The following is a 13,535-nucleotide window of genomic DNA, read 5'->3' as shown; positions in this document are numbered from 1 at the left end:
GTATATGTCCAGAGGAACCAGTCCAAAGGCCTTGTGGGTTTATACTCTGCTCCATACCGATAGAGACATATTGCAAAGAGATAGACGGGAATGCATGGGTTATGGGAGGGCGCGCTGGTAAAGCAACCCACGGTTGTCGTTTCTGTGTATCTTTCAAATGTTTGTTGAGGAAATGTATTAGACTTTCTACTTCCAAGTCCCCTTTCAAGAACAAACAAAAAAAAAATGTGTTGTGCCTTAGGCGGTCTTTTTATTATCTTACATAGAGTTCATGCAATAAAGTCTGTTAATTAAAACATGAATATTTAAAATGGCTTTCAAGAATGGCAGCCTTATCTCACCAGAGGGAAGAAGAAAGAAGAGAGGAAAAGGAGGAGGGGGAAAAAAAAAGCACGGGAAAGGCAGGCAATAGTTCATTTTGCCGACAGAACGTTCTATTATTTAATTGCTGAATGAGTACATTTTCCCCTGCTGATGTTAGATGTTCTTTCATGGCAAGAGGGACAGGGTGGAGAAAGGTATGGAAGAAAGAAGCAGGGGCGAAAAGGAATGGGTAAAGTTTTAATTAAAATGTGATGAAGGCTAAGCTGTCATTTTTGGCAGTGTTGCATTTTGAAATTGGGACTTTCTCAATGCAGTGGGCCTGAAAAAGTAGAACAGCCACAATTGACAGCTGCTTTGGGGCCACTCTGACATTGCTAAAGGATCACTGAGAATCTACTTCCCAACACCCACTTTACAGTGACTTTACTCCAGAAAAGCACCACAAAGGGTCTTGCTTTAATGAGAAACATCCCCTAGGACAGAAAGAAAGAGAGGGCTTTGCATGGCAGAGGCAAGGAACAAGTATGTGTACCCATATGCGAAGATGCGCTTGCACACGCTTTGTTTTGCAGTCGTCTGTGCAGCTGTACATGCTTCTTTCCCCATGCTCCTTTCCACATCTCTCTCTGTGTCTAACAACCCCTGAGCAGCACCTGCTGTCCTATACAAGCACCAGGCTACACAGGTCACCATCTCCAATCGAACCATCAAGGCACGGTAGACCAACCCATCAGTTTGCTTTGGCTCTCTAGGTACTAATAAAAATTGTGCTTTTCTTCTGAGAAGGATCCCAGAAGTGCAAACAAAACCAACATCTTCTGAAATGCACCATGAGGCTTATCTGGAAAGTGAGTCAATTAGTCCTCAGGGGGCTTTCAGCAAACCAAGAGGTGAAATACAAGTCCCATATTACCTTCCTCACATCCCTCCCTGCCCCACTCCTACTGCTGCCGCCTGGCATAGAAAGGTTTAAGCTTGAGTCTGCCTCTTGTTCTAGCAGTTTTGCATCTCTGCATGCACAGATAGATGTGTGCAGTCTGACTCTTAAGTGTAAAGGGGCTGGGGACAACAGGAGGTGTGAGATCTTGCATTTCTAGTGACAAGGAGCGTGGCCACATCTCCCGCACCAGATCAGCAGAACACAGTCAAGTCACAGGCTTTCAGGCCTGGGCACACTTCAGGTTGATGGATGTGTCTTGAAAGAGGGATACAGGCTTGCCTGCTGCTGCCTCCTCAGCTCCCTCCTCTCCCCAGGCAACACATGCTCTCAGAAAACCAAGGGGAAGCCAGCTATACCATTTGTGTTTCCTCACTGTGGCCTCTGGATCTCCCAATCACCTTTTATATATATATATATATGCATTTTCCTACTGAAATATTAAAAAGAACATTTCTTTGAGTGCATAGTAGTATTGCATGGGGCAGAGCCACTGGGGTGAATGGGAGGAAAGGGACTGTGCACAGAGCAAAACTAGGCGTGGAAGAGCTGCTAAGCTTCTGGAGTAAGAATTCATCTCTGTGCTGACAGCTTTCAGAGATCTGTTGCTGTTCTCCCTGGAGGAGCTTTGTTCTCCATAATGATTCTTCAACTATGGCATGTCCACAGAGGCAGGTGGTTGAGGTCCCTGAAGGAGCCTTCCAAACTCCTCTATGTCCCAGAAGCATAGAACCATGAAATGCAATCTCCTTAAATACTCCTCTACAGTTACTTAGGGACCATTCTCTTCCCTGCCTCTTTTCTTCTTCAGTGAGTTACCCCCCCAGGTAAGCCAGACATCTTTCTGAGCAACTGCTCTGCTGCTTATTGTCTGCCCTCCTGTTACTAGCATTGTGTAACTTTTGAGTCACACCATCATCAGCTAATCTTGGCAGAGCTTAATGTGGGGTAGCTGGGGGTGGTGGTGACCTCTCTAACTTTCTGAAATTTCAGGCCAATTAAAAAAGGAGCTGCTCCCCAAATTTAACAACTGAACATAAGACAGGAGAGGCTGGGGAGGTTAACAAGGCTGAACAGCTCATCTCTTCCAAGGAAGATGGTCATCAGGGTTTAGATGCCATACTGCTGGGACATGATGAAAACACTGCAAACACCTGCTCTGCAGGCTGAATTACACCTGCGTTGTGCTGCTGTTGGATCTGACTCTCCACAGCTTCATGTAGCATCCACAAGTATAATACATGGGGCTGCTCCCAAGATAAAGAATCACTCCAAACCCAGCAGAGCTCCCTAAAACAAGTTCTGTTCCTGTTGGAAGCCCCCATAGCCCTGGTAAGAGCAGTTCTTACCAAGAAGTGTCCATGCCCAGCACTACAGGAAGGTTTCTAATTCCGGACATGAAAACAAAAACACAAAACAAACTAAACAAAGGAGGAGGAAGGAGTATGAAAAAGGAAAGATTTTTATGGGCAGAAATTGTTTGTCTTTAGTCACTTTTATTCAAGTTCCTTTGACTGACTCGATGCAAGCAAGACAAAAGCAAAATGCCAAGTGAGCCCAGCTGTAAATAGTGTGTCTGGCACTAATGCTTTGCTGGCTGGGCATGGTAGTGATGCCTTATCAAGCAGATGGCCACAACTGGAAATCTAGTTCAGACATCTCCTTGATCTAGTTCTACAGAAATCACCTAACCCAGTGTTTCAAGGGAACTTAGTTTCAGTCTTGGGTTAATACACATCTGGAACAAAATTGGTACCAATGCTGCTGGTGCTGGTCTATGAGGATGAGAATAGGTCATGGGGATTGGGTTCTCTTTCTCCTGGCATCTCCCTGCAGCAGGGCTATTGTCATATTTTTCCTGTAGATAGATACCCACGCACAGCATCCACACGTTTGAACCTCGCTACCCCTCATGGCACTAACTTTAAAGTCAAGAAGTTCCATGAGCAACAACAGAGCTAATAAAGAAGCTTCCTTCCCCATATGGCTCTAGGATGAGCCCTCATGGAATTCTCTGATGGTCAAGCTGAACTCAAACTGCCTTTCCTACAGAACATGCAATACAATGTCTCTCCTCAACACTGCTGTCTTTTACCATAGAACTGGTAGAAATGGGATTCTCTTCATGATCTTGGTCAGACCAGTAAGTCTGATTGAAAATGGCCAGTAGACTCAAACTGTGGGAAGAAGACACCAAAACTGAAACTTGACTTCATCCAGGAGACATGTATAGTAGCACACACAATCACAGAATCACAGAAGGGTTGAGATAGGAAGGAATCTCTGGAGATCATCTAGTCCAGCCCCCCTGCTCAAGCAGGCTCACCTAGAGCATGTTAGACAGGATTGCATCCAGGTGGGGTTTGAATATCTCCAGAGAAGGAGACTTCATAACCTCTCTGTGCAGCCTGTCCCAGTGCTCTGTCACTCTCTCAGTGAAGAAGTTCTTCCTTATATTCAGGTAGACTTCCTGTGTCTCAGTTTGTACCCACTGCCTCTTGTCCTCTTGCCTCTTTGTGTATAGACCACAGGTCTATATACAAAGTTTAAGCATGCAGAGGTGACTGAATAATGATCTTCATAGGTCTACGTTTAGTCAGGGGTAGCAGGAGACACGGGAAGACACGGGAAATCATTGCATCCCATATCACGTCCCAGCCTCCAGTGGGTTGAGTAAATCCTGAAGCAGAGACTCTGTGTAGGTCTCAACAACAGCCTCGGGACCCGTAATCCACATCTCTGCCCTTCAGAAGAACCAGCCTTTGGATTCAAGAGTGAGACCAGTGAAACCAAGTGGAGAAAAGTTCTCATGCTCTTAGCTGTTTCTCCTGTTTTCAGTACGTTTTACAGAACTTCACCATCTTCTGGTTTGGGCATCCTCAGCATAATGATAGTCAAAAACAATCAAACAGACAAAAAAACTAGCGAGAAGGAAAGTGCCAACTTCCCTCCAGTAAAAAGATAAACATCCAACCTAGCAGAGACCAGGGCATCTTTTTCTTCAGCCCAGGCAAGATTACAAAGCCAAGGACCTGCACCAGTAATTTTGGTCCTGCCACAGGACACAGGGAAGGGTCGGACTGCCTTCCATTTGACAATCCTTTCAGCCTGCATTTTGGGACACTACCACACTTTTTACATGCACGTGTCCACTGCCTTATCTTCTCCATACACACAAGCTGTTACAGCATTTCAGCTTGAGGAATCAGCACCAGGCTCTCTCTACGTCTCTCTCCCCCGTTGCTGCTGGTGTTTGTACAGATCACAGCCCACATATTGCAGCGTGAGCACAGCTCAAACTACTCCAGCAATGATGGGACAGAGCGACTGCCCCACTAGGGCAGTGCAGTTGGGTCAGGAGCCAGGAGCTGCAGCTCTCACCACTTCAGGTCCCTTCCCTTCTTTATTACTTCCTAGTACTGGGAATATCCCAAGCTAGTAGCTGTTCTTTTGACTGCATGGACAACTCATAGCCCGCCGAGAGCATTCAGCTTAATGAGGTGTGTGACAATTATTGCACTATCAAAACTGGAGCCAGAGAACAAAAAGATATATATTTAAATCCAACAGATCTGCAATTCTGATAATATGCTAACGGATGCCCCTTCCTAGCCTTCCTGTCTTGCCCCGCCAGAAGGCTGACAAGTAGGATATTTATATCGGCTGTACGGTATCAGATTGCTGGCTGCAGCAAGTGCAAGGAGACAGCGTACCATGCAGAGAGGCAACAACTGGAGGTGACTTTGATAGAGCCATCCCAGGGACACACAGATGCTGAATCCTCATCAGGTTAATGTATTACAGGGACACACTAAGTAATACCTGCTGAGAATCCAAAAACAGTTTTCCAACCTATTTAGCCCAGGCGTGCTTCGGTGTTGACTTGGGGGATGATGGGCCCACAGGAGCCAGAACCAATACCAGTATATGTTGCAAGATTGCACTGAATATCACAGTAGAGACAGGAAAATAAGGGACAAAGGATGTGTTGCAGAGATGACAATGATGCTCTGGAAGAAGCAGGGTAAACTACCATTCTGCCTAGCATTGAAAAAGATCACTGTCACCTGGAGCATGCAGATCCACTTTTCGGTTTTGTGTCTCAGTCACAGACAGGCTCTCCACCCTGCTGAACCTTCATTCCCAGCCTGTTATGCAAAGATCACAACCCTTCTCCCCTCCTCAGCCCAGTGTCTGCTGGATCTCTAAAGCAACTGGGCTCTGTATAGCCCCTGCTAAGTCCTGACTTCGGCTGAAGACTTTGGGAGTTACATCAGCACAAAGAAAACAAGTATTGTAAAAGGGGAAACTTCCCTTTTGAGGAAAACTGGAGGAAAAGTGAGAGCTAGATTTATCAAGACAGACATGGTCCACCAAGGCAAACACTTCAGTGTCAAGGAGATCCATAGAGATAAGGTACATCAGAGGGTGAAAAGCTCCCTTTTCCCCTAGAATAGATGTTATTTTTTTGTTGTTGATGTTTTGCAGCCTGTTACAATCATCTCAACACATCAGATGCTTAGAGTTGGTGGTGAAAAGGGCTAGAAATGGCTCTGTGCATTCTTCCTTCAGAGACAGCAATATCTTCATTCTGATGTGATAAGAGTTAGAGCTGTAAAGATGTGCTGCAGATGTGATGATTTTCAGTTTGGTTTCTGGGTCTCCCTGCATCTAAATTTGACCCTCTGTTCTCACACAGAACACTTTGGGAAATTTACTATAGGTCTTGAACATGAAAGGATGCTAAAGAATGATGAACTAAAAATAAAAATAAAGAATGCGTAACTGAAAGCCTGAACCTTTCACCAGGCTGCCACTCATTAAATTACACATAAAAGTCCCCTCATAGCAATAATGGGAGTAGTTGCTTGAAAAACTCCCTCAGCAACTGGATGTAAATTCCACCTTTAGTCTCTCTGAAACAACAATAGTGCATTTTGAGGGTAATTGCTGATATTTCTGCATTATGATCATGTCCACAAGCTGTGGAGTTCACAGTGGAACTCATCATTTTATTTTTCTCATTTTCCCCCCACTATCTTTCAAACAGGACCCCTCCGTACTGACACATGAACAAGTGTATTTAGTACTGAAACAACAGCATGGGAACATGAACTCTCTGCTTAGCTGCTGGAGAGACCCAAGACCTTGCACATCTTGTGTCCACACCCAACAGCAATGTCTTTAATGATCCCAGAGTGAAGCAATGGGAGAGGCAGGGCTTGTGCAGGATCCCTGCCTCCTCAGCTCCCAGGCAGGAGTTACCCACACTTCCCTGCCCCATAAAACACCCAGTGACCACATGCATGATGGCCTTTCCCCTCAGGAGCTGTTTGTATGGAGCCAGTGGAGATTCCTTGCTGGAGAGAAGGAGAGAAAGGTTCCCTGTTTGCAAGGTGGAAGTCTCCTCCTCCAGGAGCTTGGAAGTGGTGTCAGTTCTTGTTCAATGCTGCTCTGGCTTGGACTTAAGCTGGGAACATATTAGCTAAAATCCTCAATCCTTTTAGCAGGGCAGCATGGGAAAATCTCATCCTGAAAGCAGAAATCAGCTACTCCTTGCCTCACATTTTGCTGACAATCTCTCACTGTATCACAACCCTACTCTGATAGATGTACAGACTAGACAGCTGGGCAAATACGGACAGGACAGCAAGGAGCTGGAAAACAGCACACCTTCCCCAAGTACACACAACAAGTCTACACCAGGAGGAAGGAGAGGTAAAGAAACTGAATCCATTCAACTCCTTTTGCCTTTTGGTTGCAACTCCAGAAATGAAGCTTAAGCCAGGCTCCCTTTTGCACAGCTGTCCTTGGGACCTCGGGGATTCCTGAAATGAGGGAAAGAGCCATGTGTACTAAAGAGGAGCTAAAGAAGTCAACAGAGATGCTTGCTAACCTGCCTCTGAGCAATTACTCACAGGTCTTTGTCAGTCCCTGAACTCTTTTGGTCACTAAAGCTCACCGCAAGCACAGAGAATGACTTAACAAATGATTTCTGCTCTGGTGGTGGTGGGGATTCATGGGAAGTAAAGTCATGCCAGAAAATGCAATTTCTGCAGCAAGGAGGAATCTGGTTGATTCACCTGACCCCATGCCTCTGGCCCCTCTTCCACACCAGGGACTCCCCTGAGTGGTCACTCAGCCGCTAGTCCAAGCAGAAGCTCAGATCTGCTAAGGAAACATCACATTCTGTCTGACTGAACTGGCCAGGCATGGAACAATGCTCCCAAGAACAACCTGAGATCTGGAGAATGTGTCCTGTAGTGACAGATTTATGGAGTTCAGTCTACTTAATGCAGCCAAGGTTAAGAAGCAACTAGTTCGTGGGTCTATAAATACCACTCTGGATAGTAGAGAATGGATGCTAGACGACTTCTTAATCTAGCAGACAAAAGCATAAAAATACTTCAGGGTTCGAAGGTGAAACACTACTAAAAAGCAGAAGTGAAGTGAGGGACTGTGAGTCAGGGAGGAAAGACTGTATTTGTTCAGAGCAATGGGCTTAACTAACCAATGAAAAGTTTACCAAGAAAGGCAGGAAATTCCCCAGCACTCGGGAGTAGCAGTATCCTAATTGAATGCTTTCTGAAAACCATAAAGCTCCATTTCAATTACAATTTTTAGTTCTTTTCTTGAATGAATAGATGCAATTCTCTGGCAGAGTTATGTAACTGATCAGACTTGCTCATTGTAAAAGTCCCTCCAGCCCTGAAACAAGTGACTCATCTACTTTATTAGTGAGCAAATAGTAACTTTCAGGGGCATACAATTAACCCTGATTTGCATTCAGTATTTTGGATCCCCTGGAGAAGGTTCATGAAGACTGGAAGGACTAGTACATGCTGGTTATCTTTCTAGGCCACCAATGCAAGAGTACTATAACAGCCTTTCAGGAGCAGATTACATTGAGACAGAACTAATTAGTCATTCATTAAGTGCCTAACTCAGCACAGCACTTAAGCGCACACTTAACCTCCTTTCATTACAGTGTCACATCAGAATTCCTTTTAAAGCCCCAGCTTTGTTTACAGGGAAGGCGGCTCATGTTTTGAAGGTCCACCAGGATTTTCAGACATTCGGTTCTCCTGAATGTTACAGGGCCCCTTGTTTCTGGAAGCTCACCAAACTGCAGCCTTCCAGAGCCCCTGCCTCTTGCCTGAAAGGGAACCTATCCCAGGAATACCAACTTGCATTCCCAAGGGAGGATTAAACCCTAAACATCAAGACATCCAGCTGGTTTCTGCCTTCTTCCTACCTTGCTTGCATCAGTGGAAGGGGAGTTGATGCTGTCCCAAATCTTTCCCCCTTAATAGTCTTCCCCTAGAGAATTTTCCCCTGTTCATAGCTTTTGTGGTGCAGCACATTGAGATAACTACAACAAGGACAGGAGAAATGGCAGGTGGTTTGCAGCTGCCAATACTTTTCCAAGTGTATCCTGCTGATCATCAGGACTAGCTCCGTGTGCAGCAAGACACCAAAATATCTTCTGCCGCCTCTGCACCCTGACAGATTTTTCCCACCCCCGCCATCGCCTGCTGTAACCTCTGCAATGTCTGCATGGGAAAACGAGTGTGAAGGGGGTGTCTCATTAAAGGTAGGAGAAAAAAAAAGAAAAAAACTTCAGGATTAATTAAATAAATAATTTCATGCCAACAGATCTCAGACAGGGAGTCTCTTTGGGGATGAAGGCAGAGTCACTTTGTTAAGGATCACTCTGAATGTCCACAGATGTTCCTATGTACCTGTACCAGGTGTAAACTCATTGATCATGAGTGAAATCAAACTGGCAATGAGGTTTCTTTGTGTCACAGCAGTGATAACAAATGAGCAAATCCAAGGGGGAAAAAAATCCCCCCAAATGATGTACCATTGATGATGACCATGATGATGACAAATGATGACCACAGAACGTGGTCATTGGTAAAAGGGATTATATAAGCATGCTCCAGTCCTATGCACCCACAAGCATGCAATTTTCCTTCCACAGAGAGGCCTGTCATTGTGAAATAAAAATAAATGGAAAAAAATAAGGCATAGAGCGGAGCAGAAGGTATGGTCAGAGAAGGACGGGGCTGACAGCTTCCCATCGCTGTGTTGGTCCTAGCCATCCCTGCAGCAGGATGCCTCAGCCTGCAGCAATGTTTAACCCTTCTGCCATGAATTTCCTTGACTGTCCCAGCAGTTCTGGAGTGATAAAGTCAGTCCACCCATTTCTCAGCCACGACCAGGAAATTTGTGTTTGAGACTGAGCAATGGCTTGGGTCGGTAGCAGAACTTGCATCTCCTGGTCTGTTCTTCAGCCACAAAAACCAACATCAAGCCTAGCAGATCTACTTCGGACTGCTCTCGAGTGACTTCAGAGAGCAGGGAGAGGAAACCATCTAATCCAGCCAGCAGTCACATGCATTCTCCATCCTTCAGGATACCAATGACCCAACATGGGGACTGTACCTTTTGAAAGGGATATCACATATTGTATGAGCCACAGCAGCTCCCAGAGAAACACCACATCTCCTTCCAAAACAGTGCCTCATTGTAGCTTTAGTAAATTTACATCCACCCACTTGCTTTAGAAATGTCCCAGGTGTAGAAGAGAGACATTAGGAAAGGTCAGGCTCCACATTTTGGGATGGTATTTAAGTATCTGGCATTTTTTTTTACTTGCCTCAAAATTCATCACACTAGACTAGTACAACACACACGTACACATGTTTGAAGATGAAAGTGTCAAGAGACAGGCTCAGAAGCAACAGATAAGTCAGGAAGCAGCAGAAAAAAAACCCAAAGTTTGCAGAAAAAAAAAATGTTACAAATACAATCAGAACAACAATAACAGCAATAACCACCACCAGCAGCGCTAGGAATTTGGGAACCACATCAGAATATTCCACCCACAAAATACTGCTAAAAGATCACTGGTTCTGTGTCCAAATTGGATCTCGCCTCCATCTTCCTGATCAAGCCTTTGCAAAAATCAAAATAGACAGAGTGACAGACAGAGCAGCACATGGAGAGGCCGGGCGCCTTGCGAGCCTTGTTTCCATGTAGATGGCATTCCACCAGTGAAAATGCTATTTTTGCATCTTCAATATGGGGCAGATGTGAGCAGCCAGCAAAAAAATATCTTCACTCTCTACAAATATTTGACACCTAAAAAGATTTTTGGTTCAGCCACCTCTGAGCTTCTTTCATATTTATTTTCTGGGAACATTCAAGCACTCAAGCTGAACTGGGAGAGATCTTTACAAAAGCCAACATTAAGCTTGAAGTTCCAGGATTTGCTGAAAATCTTATTTAAAATTTCACCTTTGATTGCTATGAAAAAGGTCATGCTGCTTGTGTTGAATGCATAAATCATCCAATCAGCAAATACAAAGCATGCCACATGACTTATGAAGCTCATATCACTCCAAGGAGACAGCCATACAGTACTCTGCACAAACTGTTCACAGAGGAGGAGAGGGAATTGCAAAGAAATCTGAGATCTGAGGAGCGAATATTGCAGTGGGCTCATAACCAGGGAAAGAGGCTCTGCTGAAGTCCTAATTTGCAGGATTTATGGCTCGGCTGTGTGTCTTCACATATTGATTCACAGATCAGTGAGAAACAAAATCTCCCCCAAATGCACTGACGGAAGCACTAATACCTGATCATATACTAATCGCTCAGCTAACTCCAGACTGAGGTCTGCAAGAAAATCACGCTGCACAGCTTGGACCTGTGCCTGATAACCTCCTTCCTATTGCAAGTGGATCTGGCCTCTTTCCACTTGCAGAAATGCAAAGAAGTTCTCTTCTGAGTGGGGGTGTCTGGTAACGCCAGGCGGAAAGCAAGCCCAGAACCAGTCAGCTACAAACTTTCTTCTGATGGCAGAGGACATTTGAATCTAGCATTTCAAGGAGAGAAGACCCTACGGTGTAATTCAGGAGTGGTTCTGAACTTTCCAAAATTGGAGGCTCCCCCTGCTCCTGCCAGGTTCCTATTTAGTATCACACCTCCGTTTTACATAACCTGCCTGCTGGCAGGTGGGACGGGAACCTAGAATAAATATATCAGAGCAGATCTGACACAGGCACTAAAATAGTCTCCGCTTTTTGACCCTCCAATTCCCTTCTACTTTGCATGGCACCATACCACTGACAGAGCCTGCTTCAGATCACTGCAAAGGATATCTCTATCCCCCAAAAGGCTAAGCAGCTGTGACACACACAGAGATCAGATCTCTGGAGCATCTCATCTTTATTCTTCCTCCTTTCTATCATGCCCCCTCTGCCTCCCCAGGTCCTTCCATTGCCTCCCAGCGGGTACAGCCTATGCCACACTCACTGAAGATCACGAGGAAAATGAAACACAGGAGCTGATAAAACACCTGAGGAATGAGTTGCAAAGAAGGCATTCAGTTTGAGTATGTGTGTGTGTTTGTTTGTGGGTTTTTTTTTTTTTTTTTGAAAGTGTCCAGAAGGAAAATGAGGCCAACACAAAATGAACATCCTTTCTATCGGCATTCACTTCAATTGCACCTGGGAGTTAAGTGTTTCTCATAAATTAAAAGGGGTGAGATGGCTGCTGAGTGCAACCTGCCTTGGGAAGTAACTTGGATACTGGCTCTTCTAGGACATCTTTATGTTGGAAAGCTGCTCGTCTTTAGGTTACGACTCTCCTCTCAGCAGCTCTGAGGCTGCAGGATAAATAAAACAAATGAGGCACCAGCTCTGGGAACTAATGAAACAATCTGGGACACGTTCGCGGAAGGTGTTCTGCATTCCAGTTACACGCTAATAAAGAGCCACCAGGGGTTACCAGACCTGCTTATCAACTAGAAAATAAGATTTCCGTGCCAGGCATCTGTAGATTCAGATACCACAATGACTGGCACTGTGGAACCTGGGAGAGATACACGAACTAGCCCTTCCTCCCAAATACCTCAGGCAGGTAGCCATACTCCACTTACCCAGGGACTCCACTCCACTGCTGTCCTTTGGGCTGCTCACACAGTTCTCCAGGTAAATCCCATCCTTATAGCAATCCTCCTTCTTCTTTGTGAGGCCCAGGATCTCGCTGGCCTGATCTAGGACCTCACCTCCTGAGCAAGAACATGGAGTCTGCATAATGCCACATGGGTGGGAGCTGCTGCTGATGGCCAGGCATGCATCCAGCCACTTGCAGAGCATCTGACAAGCGGCTTTGCTAGGGTTCCTATTGCCCACCACGAGGTACTCCACTGAGAAGTCCCTCTCCTGAGCCTTCATGAGCTTCCATCGCACAGGCCCACTCTCCACTCCCGGCGGCGTAGTCTGTTTCATTTGGAGGAATTGTTTGTTGGACTGGAGGAAGGCATATCGGGTGGACCCATCACAGAGCTTCAACACATCGTCAAAGCTCTCCATGCCCAGGTAGGTGCGGGTGGACTCCAGGAAGGAGTCGAACTGGTAAGTGCGGATGTGCTGGTGGTCACATACGCTGGTAGGTTTCAGGATCTTCATGTACAAGGTGTACCTCCGAGGGTCAGGGTTCTGGATAATCCAAGAGCAGAGAGAGGAGTTCAGTGGGAAGACAGCAAAGGAGGAGAAATACCCAAAGAATTTCCCCTGGACCAAAGTGGTGCAGGGAGCTTGTGCCAGGTCCAGAGCAACCACGGTCCACACAAAGTAGAGTGGTGATACCAAAAGCAGGTTCAGGGCAGATCCAATGCTCCTCATCCTAGGTCTCTGGTCCTCTGGAACTCAAAGTAAATGTCAAGCAGGTGCCAGATCCTGGACATAACAGGGATCAGCTTAGCGGAAAACTGAGAGTTTTAAGAGGCTCTGGATCTGAAATCAAGCCAATCCTCCCATGTCTGGATTTGAGCTCCCTCCTGTGGCCATAAACAACACCTGGAAAAAGGGAAGAGAGTGAGGAGGGGAGAGAAAGAGAAGAGATTTGAGTCTTTTATTTTCTTTTTTTCAGATTAACTCTTTGCAAGGCAGAGAATCAGCACAGCACTCCCTGCCCCATCTCATCCCCCCAGCCAAGGACGTAGCCCCACATTGCCATCCCCACACTAGGCATGACGGGTGTCCCCAGCCCCAGGCTGTCCCACTCCCATGTGTCTACATGCCAAGAGGGTCCTAGCTGCAACAAGGAGCAGGAGACAGCACAACTGTGACACGTCCATCCCCCCCCCCCCCCCCAAGTGCCTTCTGCTTGCAGAGTGCTCTTCTGCTTAGCTGGGCAGAGAATTTGCAGTAATTTCCAACCCTCTCCCCAAAGATAACCCCTTCTATCTCTGTTTTAA

The 13,535-nt window shown here is 45.9% G+C and overlaps 1 protein-coding gene across 1 annotated transcript in view; it reads right to left on the bottom strand.

Moving 5' to 3' along the window:
* Positions 1-12,960, bottom strand: part of ADGRB1 (adhesion G protein-coupled receptor B1) — a 202,776-nt gene extending 189,816 nt beyond the window's left edge. The window contains exon 1 of the mRNA XM_062570701.1: positions 12,213-12,960. Within this exon, the coding sequence (XP_062426685.1) occupies positions 12,213-12,960 (748 nt within the window). The remainder of the gene's footprint in view (positions 1-12,212) is intronic.
* Between the last annotated feature and the right edge of the window lie 575 nt (positions 12,961-13,535).

The sequence above is a fragment of the Rhea pennata genome, chromosome 2 (assembly GCF_028389875.1).
Source record: "Rhea pennata isolate bPtePen1 chromosome 2, bPtePen1.pri, whole genome shotgun sequence".
Classification (NCBI taxonomy): Eukaryota; Metazoa; Chordata; class Aves; order Rheiformes; family Rheidae; genus Rhea; species Rhea pennata.
The sequence above is the reverse complement of the archived record's forward strand: the minus strand, read 5'-3'. Positions and strand labels throughout refer to the sequence as shown.